The sequence below is a fragment of the Alexandromys fortis genome, unplaced genomic scaffold, assembly GCF_014885135.2.
Source record: "Alexandromys fortis isolate MF-2015 unplaced genomic scaffold, M_Fortis_MF-2015_v1.1 scaffold_130, whole genome shotgun sequence".
NCBI lineage: Eukaryota > Metazoa > Chordata > Mammalia > Rodentia > Cricetidae > Alexandromys > Alexandromys fortis.
In genome coordinates this window covers 2,726,289-2,747,909 of record NW_026068016.1, presented here as the reverse complement: position 1 = coordinate 2,747,909, position 21,621 = coordinate 2,726,289, and the positions used below count along the sequence as shown (strand labels likewise).

Below are 21,621 nucleotides of genomic sequence, written 5' to 3'. Positions count from 1 at the left end.
TTCTTTCAGATCTGAGCCCAAACCTCAAACCCAGGCCTTGCAGGGACCTCATGTGCTGTGAGCCATTAGCCAGGCTGAATTCTCCCCTTGTCCCAGGCCAGGTGACTTTGCCAGGCCTTTCCCATCCCCTGGCAGAATGGCTCCTGGTAAATAGTCTCCTTGAACTCTCTGCATCCTGATCCATCCCCCAAACAGGCCAGGCTTAGGGTGAGTCCATGTCCCTCCACCCCCCACCTCCACAACCCAGAAACTTACTATTAAAAAATAGGAAGGTGTGTGTGTGTGTGTGTGTGTGTGTGTGTGTGTGTGTTCGTGTTCAGAGGACAACTTGCTGGAGTCAGATCAATCCTCCAAATTCAGGTCATCAGGCTTGGCAGCAGGAACTTTACCTTCTGAGGCATCTCAGTGGCTCTCAAATTCTTACTCTTTAGAGAAGAGGCACTAAAAACCCAGAATATCTTGTCACAGATAAGGCAGTATGACAAGCATGGTGTACCTGTGGCCAACAGAGAGTGGATGTCTATACTTTCTCCCTAGGGACACTCTTTGTTCTCAGGATGGTGTGAGAACTTAATGGCAGTTTAGAATTGTGTCTAGATCAGTCCCATTACCATGCCTAGGTAAGAAAAATAAAATTTATTAGTTTCTTAGTTGTGACTCTAGGAAATTGCCAATATTTATTACTTTGACTTACGGAAACAGCCCTTCTACATCATTCAGACTAATAGAATCCTGGGACTATTTTTCTTCATCTATCAGAATAAATTGTTCTTTTACTTTTATAACAGAGGTGCACGCAATTGATGCAAACAGACCTGGATTTGGACCCTCTCTCTTTGGCTCTGTAGTTGCGTGAACGAAGGAACTTCGTGGGAGCTCCCCACCTGTAGAATGCACATCAGAGCAGAACTTCTCCCAGAGGGCTGCTGTGAGTAGAAATGCTAAGAGCTATACAACGTTCAGCATGATCGCTAGCACATAGTGATTGCTCACACCCACGCTTACTATGACACCAAACACCCGGAAAGAGTAGCATGCTGAGGTAAAGTGGTATTGAGTCATGTGTCTCAGGTCACTCTCCTGGGCTGTGAGAAAACACCCCAACAGAAAGCAATTCAAGAGAAAGGGTTTATTTCGTCTGTTCAAGGGGAACAGTCCACCATGGCAAAGGAGTCAAGGCAACAGGAGCTTGTCATGGCTGGTCACATGACATCCACAGTCAGGAAGCAGACAAGGATGACTTTCTAGTTCCGGCATGTTCTATGTCTACTATATACAGTCGAGCATCCCCATCTAGGGAATGGTCCTACCCACGTTAAGATGGGTTTTACCCCAGCCTGGTCTATAAGAGCTAGTTCCCGGACAGGCTCCAAAGCTACAGAGAAGCCCTGTCTCGAGAAACCAACCAACCAACCAACCAAAAAAAAAAAAAAAAAAAAAAAAAAAAAAAAAAANNNNAAAAACCAAAAAAAAACAAAAAAAAAAAAAAAAAAAAAAGGGATTTCCCACACCAATTCACATAACCAAGATAATCCTTCACAGCCATTGTCAGAGGTTCACCTCAACCTAAATATCCCTCAGGGAGGTGCCCAGAGGTTTAGCTCCTAGGTGACTGTGGACTCCATCAGGTTAACAATTAACACTATTACAGCATATTAAAGTCAGGTGATACCAATCATGATGTTGGCCTGGTGTTCTTCCTCACTGTTCTGAACTGGGATATGCAACCTTGTAACAACAGCAAAGCCGGTGGGGCAGACCATGGCCCCTGTAGTGAATGTCTGGGGTACGTCCTGGCTCTCCTTTCTGGAGTGTGTCCTCTAAGGATCAGGTACTAGAATGGCATGCCACTGCTGAATACTCAGACTTCAGAAGAGAATGCCGTTAAGGGAAAGGGACAAATGACTGACTTGTAATTTTCAAGTTTTCTGTTTCTCTGGAAATCAGCTGGATTCTGCTTGCCTCATTGACTGTGTGCCAGCCAGTTCAAAATAAAAAGCTTGTGCTGTAATTGAAAAATTAAGCACATCCCAGAGACTCCTCACACGGGGCTCTAGGCAGTGGTTAGCATACAATCTGTGAGTGTAATCACTGAAATGGTTTTGGGAAAATCTATTCGTCGGTGCTGTAAGGTCTCAGGGCTGCTGAGCTGATGAAGGAGGCAATGAAAGACCCAAAGGCATGGTGGGTCACATTCAGCTCACTGTCTCACCTGCACTGTGGAGCAGGGATGTATTTTCTTGAGGAGGGTTTGCATGCTGACCTAGTACTCCTATTCATACACTGAAGGGTCGGAGAAGCAATGCATCCAGACATTAAAGGGACAATCTATCTGTCCAGCAGGCCTGGGTTTGGTTTGCCCTCATGCTTCCTGTGTGATCCTGGACTTAATGCATGTTGTATTGTTACATACATACTATTTGTCTTAGCCATTTTTTTTAAAAAAAAAAATTCTGTGAAAACACAGGATGACCAAGGCAGTTTATAAAAAAAGCATTTAACTGGGGGTTTACTTACAGTTTCAGGGAGTCATGGCAGGGAGCATTGCAGCAGGCAGGAGCAGGAGCTGTAGCTGAGAGCTTACACCTGATCCACAAGCAGGAGGCAGAGAGAGTCAGATTGGGCTTGGCTTTGGATTTTGAAACCTCAGAGCCCAGCCCCAGTGACACACTTCCTCCAACAAGGCCACACCCCCGAATCTTTTCCCAAAATGGTTCCACCAACTGTGGACCAAGTATTCAAATATATGAACCTATGGAGACCATGCTCATTATAACCACCACAGTGACCTTTACAGGGTGAAGTCACACGGGTTCTGGATGGACGTGTATTGAGAATCACAATTTACATAACTGCATTTTGCTTCAGAACTTGGCTCTGTGCTGCCTCCTCTGTGAAGTGGATCCCGACATTCAGCCTCAGCCACCACTCCTTCCTAGAGTCTGCCAAGACCCTTTGCTGAATTCACTGTGTGTAATTGTGGGTCAGCAATGCTTGTCTCTGGGTGAGTTGCTTCACTTCCATGGGTCTGCTCCCCTCTTTATTTATTTATTTTGCCTGCACGTATGCCCATGCATACCTGGTGTCCAAGAAGGCCAGACGAGGTGTTGTATCCCTGGAACAGATAGTTGTGAGCCACCATGTGGGCACTGGAACCAAACCTGGATCCTTTGGAAGAGGATTCTTAACCTCTGAACCATCTCTCTGGCCCCCATTCTCTTTCAAAAGATTCATTTTTATTTTGTTTTGTTCAAGACTGGGCCTCATGATATAGCCCTGGCTGTTTTGGAACTCACTCTGTAGACCAAGCTGGTCTTGAACTCACAGAGATTCATTTGCTTCTGTCTCCTAAGTGCTGGGATTAAAGACGTGTGCCCTATGCATTGTGTGACTTATTATTTTTAATTGTGTGTGTGTGTGTGAGAGAGAGAGAGAGAGAGAGAGAGAGAAAGAGAGAGAGAGAGAGAGAGAGAGAGAGAGAGAGAGAGAGAGAGAGAGAGAGAGGGGACTCTGGAGGAACGGAACAGAACTGATAGAATGATTTTATATTAAGGGAATTTATTAGAATGGCTTAGCAGTTATGGTACAACTAATCCAACAATGGCTGTCTACCAACAGAACGTCCTAGAATCTCTGAGGCTGGATGCCTCAGCTGGTCTGCAGTGTACCCCAGATCCCAAAGAAGTGAAGGAACGAACTCGCCAGCGAGAGTGAGGGACAACAGATAGATTATTTCCTTCTTCCATGTCCTTTATGTAGGCTACTATCAAAAGGTGTGGTCCAAATTAGGGGTCAATCTTCCCATTGGTTGGATGGAAGCATCACCTAACACCCCTTTATACAAAGAGTCTGAAATGTTTATTTGGGGGCTTCACCCCAGCTCCCTGCCATCCATTTTGAAATGTTGGGTGGAAAATTCCATTTCAAAGCCCCTTCTCCTGGGAGTTGCCTCAGTCCAAACTCCACCACCTCAAAGAAAGCCCACCAAACGGTGACCCCTCCTTGGGGAAGGTCAAGACCACTCCCACAGGCTATTTAAACTGCCCCAGAGAGAACAAATATGTGATCTCCCCTTTTTCCTCTCCGGTGGTCATTCCGGTTCTCCTTCCCCCAACTCCATGTTTTCCCAGAGGTCACCACTAAATCTGGGCTCTTTCTAATTCTGTCTGATTTGATCTACTTTGGATTATTGTGTCAGCAGAGAGGTTTGTCAGTAGGAAAATACTTAACACCATCTCTAAAGATCAAGATTAAAGTGGGTCTTCTCACTTCAAATGATTTAATTAAGAAAAATCCCCCCCAGGTGTACTCAGCAGCCTGTTTTTTGGTTAATTCCAGAGGTAGTCAAGGTGACAGCCAAGAATAGCTATCACAAGTCCACACCTTGTCAATTTGACACATGACCATATTTCTTTATGCCATGCTTAATGTCCAAATGAAAACAACAACCAAGTCATATTTATGTCTAACATGCTATAACTATTGCAAGTACAATTGCAAATGCTTTTATATTTAACCAGGTCATAATTACACCTAACATGACATAACTATCCCTCATACAACTACGAACACATTATAAATTTTAGAACAGGTGGCAATGTCTCTTGGCAGGAGCACTTCCCACTCTGGAATCAAAACTTCTAGGCCAACAGAACTTAAAGTCATAGGAACAGGAAGCAAAAGTTTTCCCAGTGAGTCACTGTTGGTGATAGAGAAACCATTTCCTTTTCCACTTCTTGGTTCCTGGACCCATAGATCCTGGCTATGAAAGAAACCATACCAGATGCTGGAAGCTGACCAAAGCAAACGCCACCTTCTGGAGGACGCTGCCCCAGCCCTCCATGCTGCGGCCACGTCGTTGCCATGGTAACTCTCTTCAGAAGGTCATTCTGTCTTTCTATCAGGCCAGCTGCTTCAGGACGGTGGGGAACGTGGTAAGATCTGTGGATTCCATAGTTTTTGGTCCACTGCCATGCTTCTTTGACTGTGGAGTTCTTTTGTCAAATTTATTTATTACAAATACAGTGTTCTGCCTGCATGTATGCTTGAAATCCAAAGGAAGGCAACAGATCTCATTATGGATGGCTGTGAACTGCCACCATGTGGTTGCTGGGAATTGAAGTCAGGACCTCTGGAAGAGTAGCCAGTGCTCTTAACTGCTGAGCCATCTCTCCAGCCCCTAGCCTATATTTCTTAATTATGTATTACATTTTTAAGTGAGCAGGACAAACAAAATGCCTTAATCAAGAGCAGAAATATACATATAACAAAATTGACCTTAAGTTGGTATCAATAAGCCAAGACCCATACCAATGCAAATCTCTATAGCAAGGGTATTTGGGCTACTTCATGTAACTTGCTTGTGTGTTCAGGACCTGCTTGGGCCTAACCCTGTACATACTACTTCCATTTGATAATAGATTCCTGTTGTGCAAATCCTACTTTTATGCTTGGTGGCTCGTTTAATAGCCAGGTCATGATGTAAATGTGATTTAAGCCTATCAGAACTAAAGTGTTCTAGGCTAATTCCTAGGGTGAGGAGACCATGCTGGGGAGTCAGATCTCACTCAGAGCCCAGGGAAGAGCTGTTGTCGCCCTGAGAGTTCCCTGGATGTGCTGAGAGTGGGAGATGTCCCAGCAGCTCTCTCCTACCCTGACTCTGATGATTGATGTGGCTCTGTCTCCACCCACAGCAGTCAACACTATGCTGATAAATAGTGCTTCCCGGTTACAATACACTTTCAAAACAAGGCATTCTTCATTGGAGCAACTCTCTGACAGGAGATGTTCACACAGATGGAAAACCATAGTGATAGTCCAAAGAAAAAGTGGGACTTGTGAAATTTTAACTCTTGCCTTAAGTTTTATGTGAAATCAAACCATTTTCCTGGGGAAATTCCAATTCAGCAGGGAAGTTGAGCTTAAACAATTACTGAGTGAACAAGAATTTGGTGAATTTTTGATCTCAAAAAAACCTTCAAGCAATGTGTAAACCTACCTACCTCCATATTCTTGTTGTAAAAATCCCTGTCTGGAAACTGGCAACCCAGGGCAGACTTAATCAAAACCATGTCGTGGGCACTCAGGGAAAGTACAAGGCTGCACCAAGCAAAATTGCCACCGAATCAAAAGCTTCCCGATCTCTGCCATCCCTATGAGCTCAGGTTAGTTGATTGTTTGATCCTACTCCTCAAACTGGGTCACTTTGCCCAGCCATAATACATGTGAGATGCTCAGTCTTATTGCAACTTAATATGCTATGTTTGGTTGATACTCATGGGAGACCTGGCCTTTCCTGGATGGGGATGGAAGAGGAGGGGATTGGAGGGTGGGAAGGAAGATTGGGGGGAAAGTACTGGAAGTGGAGGGCAGAGGAGGGAAGGCTTTGGCCAGGATGTAAATAAATAGATGAATAAAAAATTGGGAAAACAAAAAAAAGCTGTCCTGTCCTAACATGGCCTTGGAGGCCTCCTCACATTCATGCAGACCCTTGGTTTTCAGGTATTTCCTACGTCAAAAACCTGCCTCCAGCATTCAGCAGTCATGGACCCCTCTGCAAGCACTTCTAGACAGCTGCTGTAAGCTGAATCTGTTGGGGTAAAATGCACACACATCTGCCATTAACCAACACAGGAACTAATCCAGTATACTTGAAGAAGCATCCTCTGGTCTTCTGCATCCCAGGTATGTACTTACTATTGTAATTTATTTTAAAACACCATGGAGAGAAGTCAAATCATACAACAAGGCTCACATGGGAGGTTTATTGGAAGAGGAGAGAGAAGGGACAGAAAAGGAGACAGAGAAGAGGGCAGAGAGGGGGGTAGAGACTGGTACCCAGGGACAAGAGTGGTGGGAGAGAAAGAAAGAGGAAGGAAGGAGGGAGGGAGGAAGAGAGAAAGAAATAGAGAGGGAGAGATGTGTTAATAGGGAACACAGTGTATGTGCACAGGAGGTGCTCTTAGTGGCTGCTGCTGCTGCTGCTGAGGACTTCTCCTGTCAGGAACCCAGGGGCAGGCCAGTACAGATGTCTGAATACTAGCACTTACACCCCCTGCTCTGAGCCCCAAACCAGCTCCTCCTTTCATGAAGAGGAAGGAGCGCCCCCTAGTGAAACAGCCTTTCCTAACATTCCTTCAACAGCAGTTCTGTCTATAGCTCTTTTGTTAATTTCTGGTAACTGTTTCTTCAGATTTATGGAGAATCATATGATATTCTGATACATGTATATATTGTATAATAATAAAATAATTGCACTGAACACAGCTGTCACCTCAAACATTCATCATTTATTTTTGGTGAAACATTTACAGTCTTCTAGAATTTTGAAATATCCATGGTTATCAACTATAGTTACCCTAGGGTACAGTAAAATAATAGAACTAGGCTGGGCAGTGGGGGCGCACGCCTTTAATCCCAGAACTCAGGAGGCAGAGGCAGGCAGATCTTTGTGAGTTCAAGGCAAGCCTGGTCTACAAGAACTAGTTCCAGGACAGGCTCCAAAGCTACAGAGAAACCTTATCTGTACCATAACATGACAAGGTACTTACAGCAGCTGTGCCCACTAGCACTGGGTCCACATAAGTCTGGTCCTCCTAACAGCCAAGCTGTGGGAGAGGGTAGGGGCTCATGGGGCCCTACCACTGCCAACTAGCAGATTTAAGTAGAAGGGGAGGCATAGTAGCCACTTGTGTGCCCACCGGTGAGCCTGTGATATTTAGTTTATATATGTGTGTGTATGTATGTATATATATATACATATATATGTGTATATATAATATAAAATTCCTTCTGATCTTGTTGATCAGCCATCTCTATTTTTCTTGCCAGAGTCCAGGCCTAAAGGTAGCATGACTGTACTTGAGAGGCGAGGCCTGGGGCCCAGGACCTAGAGGTTTAAGCTATTGTTTAGGAGCTGCAAACAAACAAACAAACAAAACACACACAAAAAAAACCTTTACTCGTTCTAGAATTTTTATTTGCATGGTGTGTGCATGCACGTGTGTGTTCATGCGGAGGTGCTGGTGCAGGTATGTATATGTACATGCATGAGGAGGCCACAGGTGGATGTTAGTGTTTTCCTCTGTTGCCCTTCGCTGTGCATTTTGAGACATGGTCTCTCCATAGCCGGGAGCTCCCAGACTCAGCTAGCCTGGCCAGCAAAACCCAGCAACTCTCCTGATTCCACCTCCCTTGTGCTGGGACAACAGGGGCATTCCTGGCTTTTACGTTAGTGCTGGGAATTGAGTTCAAGTCCTCACACTTGTGTTTGTTCTTTGTTTTGTTTTGTTGTTGTTGTTTGAGGCGGGATCTCTCTGTGGGTAAAGGATAATCAAGGGTTCATCCCTCAACAAGACATTTACATCACCTCCTCATAGCTCAAGGGACATTGTGGAAGAGGAGGTGGAAAGACAAGAGCCCCCGGATAGGGAGAAGGGTTGAAAACACCATCTTCTAAGCATAACATGACAAGGTACTCATAGCAGCTGTGCCCACTAGCACTGGGCCCACATAAGTCTGGTCTTCCTAACAGTCAGGTTGTGGGAGAGGGGAGGGGCTCACAGGCCCTACCGCTGCCGACTAGCAGATTTAAGTAGAAGGGGAGGCATAGTAGCCACTTGTGTGCCCACCAGTGAGCCTGTGATATTTAGTTCCAAACTCAGGGTGACACAGGCCCTGCTTAAGCTCTCTGGGACTTAAATAAAACTAGTGCATGTAAGAAAGAGGCCTGTAGGGAAGAGGGGAGCTGGAGAGAGGGGCTGGAGAGGGGAGCCAGAGAGGGGAGCTGGAGAGAGGGGCTGGAGAGGGGAGTCGGCAGGCACCCACAGGTGGGAATAAGGACTGGGAGAAGTGGAAGAAGAACCAGAACACACACAGCATAGATGAAACTGTCAAGGAACAAAATTTATTAATAAGTTAACCAAAAAAAAGAGATGAAAATAAAGTGACTTATTTCTTGGAGTTCCCTACTGTTTGCTATTTTCCCTATTGTTTGTTATTTTTTCTGCTTTTTTCCTCTTTTTCTTTTTTGGCAAAGTGAAAATGGAGGCCAGCAGAATATTATAAATTCCCACACAAACAGAAGCCAGATTCAAAGCAGCTAAGCGGCATAATATCAATGTGAAATGGTCTAGTACCAGATGCTTTGAGTAGGGTCTATCACCTGGGACAGGCTCAGGGTGCTCGGTTACTGAGTGAGGATAACAAGAATGCTGACCAGCTTGGGGTGTAGCTCAGTGACAGAACACTTACCCAGCATGCACGAGGCCACAGCACTGAGAGGATGGGGAGGTACTTACACCCAGCTTCTCTGTGACACTTCCGTGAGTCCAGACATGTGGCGCAGTACTAAGGATGCTAGCAATTAGCTCTTATTCCATGGAACCATGGCAATCTTTCATCCCTAGCGACAAGCAACTTAAGGTGTTAGGTAAACTGATGTTCACCAAAACAACTGAAAGACACCCATTAAAAAAACCAAAGACCCCAAACCACTCACAAAGACAGTCACTAACCTTTTCTTTTGAAACTTTCACTTGAAATGGTTTCAAACTTAGAGAAAGCTACAAAGATCAAAGTAGAAGGAGCATTCACTAAGTTTTTACCCAAATTTGCTTAACAATAACATGGTATCCCTTTGCTTTGTCACTTGAGCTACAGAGCACTACAAATTGGTCTCTGCTTACTACTGGTAACTGAATTTTGTTTCAGGGTTTTGAGACTGGGTATCATGTAGCCCAGGCTGGCTTGAATTTACTAGGAAGCTGAGGCTTGCCTTGAATTGATCCTCTTGTCTCTTGCCAAGTACTGAGATTGAAGGCATGGGCCACAATGCCTATATTATTCATGACTCATGATTTACTAATTTTCCGTTGCTCAGCAACAAATTACCACACATTTATCAATTTACAACACTGTCAACTCCTAGGCTCTCACTTTTATAGAGCCCAGGTTTAAGACAAAGTAACTAGGATCTCTGCTAAAGGTAAAGCCGAAGTCTGGCTGTGGTGGTGCAAGTCTTTAGTCCCAGCACTCGGGAGGCAGAGGCATGTTAATCTCTGTGAATTTGAGGCCAGCCTGGTCTACAGATCTAGTTCCGGGACAGCTAGGGCTGTTACACAGAGAAACCTTGTCTCGAAAAACAAAACAAAAAAATCAAAGCTGGGCCTTTCTAATCACAGAAGGAAATGTTCAATGACCTCAGCACCAGGGAAACACAAATCTAAAGCACACTGAGTGAGGTATGGTGTCCTATGCCTTTAACGTCAGCAGTGAGAGGTGGATCGCTGTGAGTTCCAGGTCCGCCTAGTCTATGTATCAAGTTCCAAGTGAGTCATAGCTATGTACTATGACCCTGTCTCAAATTGACAGACCAACAAAACCCCAAGTAGCTTGAGATTTCGCCTCACCCTAGTCAGAATGGTTATAATTAGAAAAAACAAGCAACAAACGCTGCTATGGGTTCTTGGGTGTGGGTTATATATTGTTGCTAAATTAACCCAGTATGGAGTCACTATGAAATCAGTATGGAGTCAGTATGATATCAGTATGGAGTCCTCATATTAAAAATAGAATTCACATACGATCCAGCTATAGCATTCCTGTGCTGAAGAAACAGAGGCACCAATGACAGAAATACCTGCATATCCACGCAGTATTCACAGCAGCCAGGTTATAGCATTGACCTATGAGGTGGTCTGAAAGAAAGTGGCCACAATAGGGAGTCCCTATTAGGAAGTAAGGCCCTGCTGGAGTACGTGTGGCCTTGTTGGAGGAAGTGCGCCACTGCAAGGGCAGGCTTTGAGGTCTCCTTTGCTCAACCTATGTAATGTGAAAAAAAAAAAACTATGTTCTGTGCAGTACACAGCTGCTTCTGCTGCCTGTGGATCCAGATGTAAAATGCTCAGCTCCTTCTCCAGCACCATGTCTGCCTGCATGCCATCATGTCCTGCCATGATGATAAAGGACTAAACCTCTGAACTGTAAGCCAGCCCCAGTGAAATGTTTTCCTTGATAAGAGTTTCCATGGTCATGGTGTCTCTTCACAGCATCCTAACTAAAACAGCCTAGTTGCCTGTCAGTGATGAATAATCCCAGCACTTGGGAGGCAGAGGCAGGTGGATCTTTGTGAGTTCGAGACCAGCCTGGTCTACAAGAGCTAGTTCCAGGATAGGCTCCAAAACCACAGAGAAACCCTGTCTCGAAGAAAAAAAAAAAAAAAAAAAAGAAAAAAGCACACACACACACACGGCATCCTTTGGCTACAAAGAAGAGCAAAATCATGTTATAAACAGAACTGGAGAACTAATATTCAGTGTAACAAATGAGTTGCAAAAATCTCTATCAAGGGCTGGAGAGATGGCTCAAAGCATTTCCTGCTCTACCAAAGGTCCTGAGTTCAATTCCCAGAAACCATATGGTGACTCACAACCATCTGTGATGGGGTCTGGTGACCTCCTCTGGCCTGCAGGCATAGACACAGACAAAATATTGTATACATAATAGATAAATAAATAAATAAATAAATAAATAAATTTTTTTTTAAATCTCTATCAAACCGGAAGGCACTGATAGGCCAAAAGAGCCACATGTGACTGGCAGGAGTTCGGACTCATTAGCGTCTCTGCAAGGGGAAATGTCCACGTTTGTGAACCAATACATTTACTGGGGTTAGTGGGGCCTCGGAAAGACAGAACTGACAGGAAAGAAGAAGGGGATGCCCAGAGAGGAAAGCAGATGGGGAGGGGGCATGTGAAGGTGCTATGCAATCCAAGAATACCATATATATACCAAGAGTCTTAATGAAACTTAGTGTCCTAGCTGTGAAGAGACACAATGACCACGGCAGCTCTTATAGAGGAAAGCATTTAATTGGGACTGGCTTGTAGTTCAGAAGTTCAGTCCATTATCATGGTGTGCAGTGTGGCGGCGTGTAGGCAGGCCTAATGCTGGGGAAGGAACTGAGTTCTACAGCTATATCCACAGGCAGCAGGAAGAGAAGCTACTAGACCTGGCACGAGCTTCTGAACCCTCAAAGCCCACTCCCAGTGACACTCTTCCTCCAACAAGGCCACGCCTCCTAATCCTTCCAAATAGTAATGCCCCCTAAGCATTCAAATCTACGAGGCTCTGGGGCCATTCTTATCTAAACCACCACAGAAACCCAGAATTTTGTACAGTTAATGTGGGCTAGACAATAACACAGAGAGATTAGATATTGATCTTTCTGGAAGCTCTATGAAGAAGCCACTTCAAAGATCATCCCTTATTGATGGACAAATTTAATTTCTTATAAGCATAGAGCAGAGATGCCCATTTCCTTAGCAGCAATCAAATGTAGTCCAATCTCAGGCCGTAGAAGTTACTGAGATTTCCTGTACCAAGGCCCCAGGTATCTTCAAAGCCAGCAGTGAAGAATCTTCCCCATGGCAAGGTCACTTCACACTCTGAAATCTCTCCCAAAGAGCAGCTGGTTCCTCAGAGCAGCTCAGCAGGTAAGGCCAGCCTTAGCCAGAATACTCTTTCCTAGCTATGGACTTGGAATTGTAATCACATCTGCAACACCCAGAGTACCTGGATTCGGGTCTGGATAAGCGGGAGATGTGTGAACATTTGGTTGGCTGGGACAAGAATTTGGGATGCCTCTCAGCATTCTGCTTGTCATGTATGATGAGATGTGGTTACAGAACTGTTTTAGAGCTGGAGAGATAGTTCAGGAGCTCAGAGTGCTTGATGCTCTTTCAGAGGATAGGGGTCTCTTTCCAGAACCCATATGGGAGCTTTTAACAACCACATGCAATTTCAGATCCAAGGATCTGATACCCTCTTCTGGACTCCTCAGGCACCCACAGGCCCAGGCACAGCCAGGCATGCATGCAAGCACACACAAAACGGGCAGGATAGAAACAATAGAATAAATGCAATCTGTTTTAGTTAGTTTGGGATGCCATGATAAAATACCACAAACTGGGCAGTTTAAACAACAGACATTTCCTGCTTCCTACTTCTGGAGGCTGGAAGTCCAAGATCCAGAAATATGCAGGCTTGGTCTCTGCTGAGGCTGCTCTCACTCCTTCCTTGCAGATGGCTGCCCTCTTGCTGCTCTTCTCAGGGTTTGGGTTTTTTTTTTTTTTTTGCATCTGCACAATTCTGGTGTCCTAAGCTGCTATTCTTTTTGTTTGTTTTTTCGAAACAGGGTTTCTCTGTAGCTTTGGAACCTGTCCTGGAACTCGCTCTGTAGACCAGGCTGGCCTCAAACTCACAGAGATCCGCCTGCCTCTACCTCCCGAGTGCTGGGATTAAAGGCCTGCGCCACCACAGCCCGGCTTTAGCTTGCTATTCTTATGATGACACCAGATATATTGAATTGGAGCTTGCACCTGTGACCTTTGGGGGCCAAGCAGCTTAAGTGCAATTATGAGCACAACAATTACTGATCTCCCAGGCTGCTACTGAGCCTGCCACGCAGTAGGCTGTCTCATTTCACATACACTATTAAATTAAATCACACACCCTTATATAAAATGCCAGCTTTGTCAAAAGACTCCCTTTATCCTGATTAGAAACGGTGGTGCTTAGAGCCGTCTGATTCTAGCACATGAGAAGAGAAAAAAAGGCAGGGGAAGAAACAAAAAGAGAAAGGAAGGGAGAAAAGAAAAGGAAAAGGAACCCGGGAGAGAACGCGCAGTCTTTCTCACTGCACATCCTGTTGGTTTCTGTCTCCTTGTGCGGTCGCTGCACTCCTGCTGGCTCTTCAGACTGGTGGCCGGCCCTGTCTTGTCACGCTGCCTGTGCTGGATAAATGGCCTTCACTCTCTGCACGTGGTGGGATCCACCAAAGCTCCTCGTCCTTGTCCTGTGACACCAAGGAACCGTGTTTCACAATATTCTGGAATTGTGCCTCAACTACAGTAAGCGCGCTTGTTTTTAAAGTGAGGGACACTTCGGGGTATGTAGCTTATGTTTTAAACTTGACGATTTCAGATAATGATATAGAGAGGAGGATTTCAAATTGCCATATTCTTTTTATGTTCTTAATGGATTATAACTAATGATGGTATGGTTACCTATAAAAGGAAGCACCAGTTATTGGTCCCCTAAGAGGAAGACACATTCTTGAAGGATTTTGTGTTGTTTATAAAACAGTACTTAGGACCGGTAAACACAAAGATATAAAAATAGGTTTGATTTGCAAACTCCTTTGGAGTTTTGTTTTGAGACAGAGTTTTTATATTTTAAAACTTAACTTTAGTTATGAAATGTTAGAAAGTGTTTTAGCACAGTGAAGTTTACAGTTACTAGGGACCATATTACTTTATATTTCACAAGGAAAAGCCTCCCCCTAGCAAGTGGCTAAGGCAAAGCTTATGAAATACATCTATAAATTGGTGTTGAATTTATTTATGGTGTTATAACTTCCTTGGTTAGCATGTTTGTTCAAATAGTATCCACTACAAATCTGGCCTGCAAACTGGATCTGAGGAAAACAGCTCTGAATGCCAGGAACAGATTATGACCCAGAGGTAAGACCCTCAGTGACCGTTTCAACCTTTCCATCCTCTGCTCATGGAGGTTTTCTATCCTGACAGCACCTGCAGCTGCTTTTAAAATAATCACTCAGAAGCTTAATATTACTTATAAATGCTTGGCCCGTGGCTCGGGCTTATTGTTATTAGCTAGCTCTTACATGTAAATTATCCCATATTTTTATCCATGCTTTGCTATGTGGTTCATGGCTTGTTCTCTTATGTCTTTTGTTTTGTTTTGTTTTTATGTCTTGCTTCCTCGGTGGTGAGCTGGCATCTCCCAGACTCTGTCTTTCTTCTCCTGTATCTCTGCTTGGATTTTCAGCCTGGTTTTATCCTGCCTTGCCATAGACCAAACCAGCTTTATTTATCAACCAACAAAAGCAACACATACTCACTGTGTACATTCTATAACAATGCTCAACACATACAATGTACGGAAAGACGTCCTATAACAATCCTCAGTCTTAAAGCATTGGTAACTCAGAAGTGATTTGTTTTTTTGTTTTGTTTTTCAAGACAGGGTTTCTCTGTAGCTTTGGAGCCTGTCCTGGAACTAGTTCTTATAGACCACAAACTCACAACAATCTACCTGCCTCTTCCTCCCAAGTGCTGGGATTAAAGGCGTGTGCCGCCACCACCTGGCTTAAATACCTCATTTTTCATTTTGAAGTTATAAAAACATTCATTCTCAGTCCTGAATAAAGCAATAACTGAACAACCCTAAAACTAGATTTTTCCTTGTCATTCAGAAATATTTTCACGATACCTATTTTCAGCCCAGCAGAACACTGGCTTTCTTGAATTGTCATCATAGCTGTAAAAATTAAACAAAATTGGTATAATAATAAAGTAACAAAAGTGACGGGCATGGTGGTACAGGCCTTTAATCCTAAGGCTTGGGAAGCAGAGGCAGGTGGATCTCTGTGAGTTCAAGGCCAAGGCCAACCAGGGTGAGAACTGTAAGCCAGCCAGGGTGATAGAGTGGGTTTTAAAATAAAACAAATTAAAAAGCAATAGAATGTCTCAAAACAAAATGAAAAAAAAAAAACAAAGAAAACAAATTTGGTGGTGTATTCACCTCTAATCCCAGCACTCAAGAGGCAGGGGTAGGATTCTGAGTCTGTCTGGATCTTGTAGTGAATATAGTTCACACACACACACACACACACACACACACACACGTGCACTTTAATGAATACCAGGTGAAGGTGATACATTTTAGTGTGCATATGAAAAGCATTAATGAGGATTTATCGACTCGGTGGTGGTGACTCAGGGTTCTTCAGTGTTAACATTTTAAATTGCAATTGCTTGTCTGAGCTTGGATTGATCCATGACCTTTTGGAGTAGCCCTCTCCCACAAGAGGTTGTCTTGCATGGGACCCTCTCCAACTTCATTACCAGCTTAATGAGGGGAAGAGAGTACATCCAATGGGAGGAATAAGCCATTTAATGTCATATCAATGTGATGGGCTGGCTGATCTCAAGTGGCTTAGCATCTCTGACCAATGAGCTGGCCTGGGACCACACATTGAGAAGGACTGTGAAGGCAGGGACTTGATGAAACAGTTTTTTCCTTCATCTTCAGCATCTCTGCTATTACATATACTGTTTTTTATATTTTAGGTGGCTTGATACATGCTAGAACCTTGGCAATAGCCTACATAATAACATACTGTTCTTCTCTATGATGGGTTTATGATTTTGTATTAAAATAGTATATATATGTACATATATATGTATATATATACATATATATATACATATCTTAGACTGTTCTTAAACTTGGAATCCTACTGCCTCAGTCTTCCAAGTGCTGGGAGTATATATATGCATGCATGACGTCAGACTCATATTTTTGTTTTGAGATGGGCTCTCATGTATTCCAAACTGGCTTCCAACTTTATGTGCAGCCAAGGATGACCTTGAAGTTTCATTTTCCTGTCTCTACCTCCAGAGTTCTGGGATTACAGGTGTGCACCACCAAGTCTGATTTATTCTGTTCTAGGAATTGAACCCAGGACTTCATGTGTGCTAGGCAAACACGTTACTAACAAAGTTACATCCTTGTCTCTTCAACTCTGGTCACTCCTATTTTTAAAGGATTTTGTGAGAGAGAAAGGAAGCATACCGATGTAAAGCTAACTTGCAGTGGTTTATAGTCTGTCTTTACTAGGTTCTGATAATGTTAGAGGTTAAATTCTTAATTTCTTAATGACCACAGTGAACCTGTTAGTCTTGTGATGAGTATAAATGAGAGAAAACCTGGAACGTTCTTAGCTTTGGACCTGGAACAAAGGGCACTCTAATTTTAACTGTTCCTTTAAAAATAGCTGTAAAACACATTTTAGAATTATAATCTTTGCTAACGTAGGGAGAATAGATCCAGATGCATTTTGTTTTTTTCTCATCCTTTTTCAGGTTTTTAAGGATTATTTTCTTTCTTTTTTAAAGATTTAGTCATTATGTATACTGTGTTCTGCCTGCATGTGTGTGTGCGCAGGCCAGTAGAGGGCACCAGATCTCATTACAGATGGTTGTGAGCCACCATGTGCTTTCTAGGAATTAAACTCAGGTCCTCTGGAAGAGCAGCCACTGCTGGGACTCCCATTCACACAGGCGACTGAAGACAACTTATCCCTCCGTTGTAAGAAGTTTCTGTGTTCCTCCTGGATGCCCTGTTCCTCCGGGAACTGTAAAGGAGTGTCTTGCCCTGGGGTTAGCTTTGGTGTGCAAGCTGGTCACAAGTTCTCTAATAGGGAGAAGCCTGCTCCAGATAAACACACACAAAGCTAGAGGCAAATTCCTTGTTGTAGCCTTGTACTTACAGTACCCCTCTCTCACTCTTTGGTTGAAATAAAACTGCTCTCTTTGGAGAGGAAAACTTTAATACTCTAAACTCAGAGACTGGGGGGGGGAGGGAGGGTCTGCTCAAAGGCACAGAGTTTCTCTTATCTCTTAGTAATTTATCTTCCTTGCCACTGCCATCTTTCAGGATGGAGATCTACAAACAAAACTCCCTAGCCAGGAATAAATACTATCTTTCTTTTAGCAGGCAAAAAAAAAAAAAAAAAAAAAAAAAAAAAGTAAATACATTAGACTTACAAGGACTCCCTCATTATTCAAGAATTTTTAAAATAGGGTTCAAATAACAAACTTAATCACTTAAGAGGGAACTGAGCTGCTGGGCAGTGGTGCGTGCCTTTAATCCCAGCACTCAAGAGGCAGAGGCGGGTGGATCTCTGTGAGTTCAAGGCCAGCCCGGTTACAGAGAGAGTTCCAGGACAGCTACACAGTGTTTGGGCATTAGTACTTTCAGTGCTCTGAAGTGTGACTGTGACCCTACTCCAGTTCTGAAACTTTTCCACTGCTCTACATAAATCCTGTAGCACTGCACTGTCTCGAAAATCAAAAAAGAACAACAAAACACACACACAAAAAGAAAAACTCAGGGCTCAGATGGCTCAGAGGTTAAGAGCACGGACTGCTCTTCCAGAAGTCCTGAGTTCAATTCCCAGCATCCACGTGGTGGTTCACTATCATCTTAATGAAATCCGGTGCCCTCCTCTGGCCTGAAGGCATACATGCAGACAGAACACTGTATACATAATAAATAAATAAATTTAAAAAAAAGAGAAAAATATTAGAAACTCTTAAAACAGCCGTACCTTGTTTAAACCTAGGGAAAGAAGACATTAACCAGCAATGGGTGGATCCAAAGAAGTTGTTTTTGCTGATAGCTGTGCTTACCAGTGTTGACAACAGCTCCCTCAGGCTTGTGGCAACACACTTGACTAACATTCCACTCATATTTCTACTGAGCCCTGTGTGACTGAAGATGCAACCCACAGGGTGGGACTACCAAAGGAATGTCTGCTCTCAGGCACAGGTTTGGGGAGACTGTGGAGACTGTGACTATAGTGTCCCCCTCAATTATTTTCTTCACTGGAAAGAAAGGCCAGTTATCAGGGACAGCTAAAGAGATGTCATATGGAAACTATCAGAAAACTGGGCGTGGAGCTGGGTGGTGGTGGCACACGCCTTTAACCCCAGCGGGGTGGGGGGGGGCGGGGGACAGAAGCAGGTGGAACTCTGAGTTCAAGGCCAGCCTGCCTACACAAGAGCTGCTCCAAAGCTACCCAGTCCTGTCTAGAAACAAACAAACAAACAAAACCCAAAACAACAAAAGAAAACTGGGAACAGTGTCACATGCTTGGAATCCCAGCATTGGGGAGGCTGACACAGATGCATCTGGACTGTGTCTGCCCCGGGCTCCTTAGCTTGACCATTTCCAAAACAAACGGCCCTGATAGTTAAACATTACACTCTATTTTGGCATTAAGAAAATGTTGGCACTGTTCTTATGTTAAAGATTTCTTGAATTTCTTTATAGGTGCCAAAGATGGTTCTGAAATCTACAAGCATTTGAAACCTGTGCTTATTCTAAAAAGGTTTAGGCAAACTTGAGCAAATCCTCGGGCTGCTCGACTCGTGGTGGTTTGAACAGGCGCACAGCAGACAGTGTGGGCTTTCTCCACACATTTTTGTAGTCGTCTCCCATGTTTTCTCTTGGTCACCAGAGATTGTTATTTTCTATTAGTATGCTAAGAGGATTGTGGTTTTTGTTTGTTTGTTTTGTGTGTGCCTTGTTTTAGAAACAAGGTCTGCTGTGTAGCTCAAAGCGCACTTATCTAGTTCTGTGTGACCATACAGAAGAAATGGCAATTTCTTGCTCAAAATGACTCATGAGTTATTTAATTAAAAAAGAATAAACTTATTTTAGAATTTGAACTATTCCAGGCCTTTCAAGACTGAGGAGTTAAATCAACACTTTACTTTTAAACATGTAATGCATTAAAAAGTGTTCTCTGAAGACAGCAATACAGAAAACTGCATATTTGGGAACTGTCTGTAATATCACAGCTATCAGTAGAAATCATGTATAATATTTTGCCTTCTAAAGTACAGAAGAGACAGTATGCCGACCCTTTAGTAACACATATTGTAAAGTCCTCTTGGGAGAGCCAACAGAAACATCCCAACCCTTAATATTGTGGTTTGAGCCAGGCGATGGTGGCGTATGCCTTTAATCCCAGCACTCGGGAGGCAGAGGCAGGCGGATCTCTGTGAGTTTGAGACCAGCCTGGTCTACAGAGCTAGTGCCAGGACAGGCTCCAAAGCCACAGAGAAACCCTGTCACGACAAACCAAAAAAAAAAAAAAATTGTGGTTTGAAATGACATAAAATTGTTTATTTTAAATTCTTAAACTTTCAGGAACCACTCAAGCGTAGGGAAGGCTATTTAGAAAACGATACAGGGAATTTGGTTTTCAAAAATTACTTCCAAACCTACCTGAATGCATTTAAACAGACCCTGGAGAAGGGGCAAAGAGTTCAGACGAGAGATCTCGCTGACATTTGACGGCCAGCATGGGAAGCTTGCAGGTAAGGGACTTGTGTGATTCAGGCTCCAGGCAGACTTCAGCCCCAAACTGGAGTATGTGGAAAACATAACCTGGTACCCAGGAGGTAGCTCTGAGTGCTGGGATGTGTGATGTGGGGGAGAAAGCCCAGCTGGAGAGCAGTCAGAGCTACTGAAGCATCTTTGAGAATGCCTGGTCCAGCTGGACCTACAGCCTCGCTTCTCTGTTCCCCTCCGGTTTAGAGGCACATCCAACACTCTGATAAAAACCTCTGCCCTCTGAAGAAACTTGGAGGACATCCTAACAAATGAGCTTTGATTCTCTGAGGCCATGACCCAGGGGGCAGGGAAGGACAAGAGCCATTAGAATTCAGTTTTTCTGTTTGTGCTGCTGGTACATGCCTGTAATTCCCTCACTCAGGGCCCTTCCACGGGAGGATGGGGACTCCAGGCAAGTGGAGGCTAAAGAAGGCAGTTTTCAAAAATATACAACTTTGATTTGCACCTTCCGTTTGGTTTTAATTGACATGTAAAGTGTTAGGCTGCTATGGAGGTTTTTGATTAACCCTCCGGGGTTATGGATGTATAGCAATTATATCCACGAACCCCGACCAAGTCAGGCAGAGGTGTTAAAGGATTTTCTTCAAATGCCACAGCTATTAAGGAGGAAGGTGAGTCAAACTTCATCTTGTTCCCAGATCCAACGCTCTCCCAAATTTGCTTGTTGCAGTTTTAGTCAAAAACCTAAAAGTAAGCCGGGCGATGGTGGCGCAAGCCTTTAATCCCAGCACTCGGGAGGCAGAGGCAGGCGGATCTCTGTGAGTTCGAGACCAGCCTGGTCTACAGAGCTAGTGCCAGGACAGGCTCCAAAGCCACAGAGAAACCCTGTCTCGAAAAACCAAATAAAAAAAAAAAACAACAACAACAAAAAAAAACAACTAAAAGTAACCACTTTCATGAAATGAATTCCCTTGTTGTGTTCCCGCGCCTTTCACAGAGAAGGCTTGGGGCATCCATTGCAGTACTTTGCCTGACGTTCTGGAATTGCACAGCTCCAGTCGGTGTGCCGAACTGCGCAGCCGCCTCGGGGTGTGGGGGGGACGCCGGGGAAGAAGACCCTGGGAGCCCGCACCCCACGACCGTCGGCCTCCGGGTCCCGCCCCGGATCTCTGAGCCACGCCCCCACCCTCCGCCCCGGCCTCCAAGCCCCGCCTCCGGGCCCAGGATGCACCTGGACGAAAACAAAATCCCACGTGACTGGCCCTGCGCTCAGACCATCATGGCGTCTCCCAGTGGGAAGGGATCCTGGACGCCCGAGGCTCCTGGCTTCGGGCCGCGCGCGCTAGCTCGAGACCTGGTGGACTCGGTGGACGACGCCGAGGGGCTGTACGTGGCGGTCGAGCGGTGTCCGCTGTGCAACACCACTCGCCGGCGGCTGACTTGTGCCAAGTGCATCCAGAGCGGTGATTTCGTCTATTTCGACGGCCGCGACAAGGAGAGGTACGGCGGCCGCCACGGCCCTATTGTTTCTGCCTGTCTGTTTTCTTTGCTCTAGCGACCAGAGTCTGGAGCCTGGACACCCCAGTCCTGGCCCTGGAGCCCGGCGACTGTGGACAGAGAAAGTGGCTGTTCTGCGCCGGCGCTTTGTTGCCGCCGAGTAGGGTGGGGGTG

General features: G+C 44.5%; 1 protein-coding gene across 2 annotated transcripts in view; it reads left to right on the top strand.

Moving 5' to 3' along the window:
• The first annotated feature begins 20,407 nt into the window (after positions 1–20,407).
• Atg14 (autophagy related 14) overlaps positions 20,408–21,621 on the top strand; it is a 29,200-nt gene continuing 27,986 nt past the window's right edge. Inside the window, exons 1-2 of one of the 2 annotated variants that reach the window (XM_050162398.1) lie at positions 20,408–20,621; positions 20,948–21,450. In XM_050162398.1, the coding sequence (XP_050018355.1) occupies positions 20,532–20,621; positions 20,948–21,450 (593 nt within the window). In that variant the 5' untranslated portion in view covers positions 20,408–20,531. The remainder of the gene's footprint in view (positions 20,622–20,947; positions 21,451–21,621) is intronic. The other variant, XM_050162399.1, reaches the window with a different exon arrangement.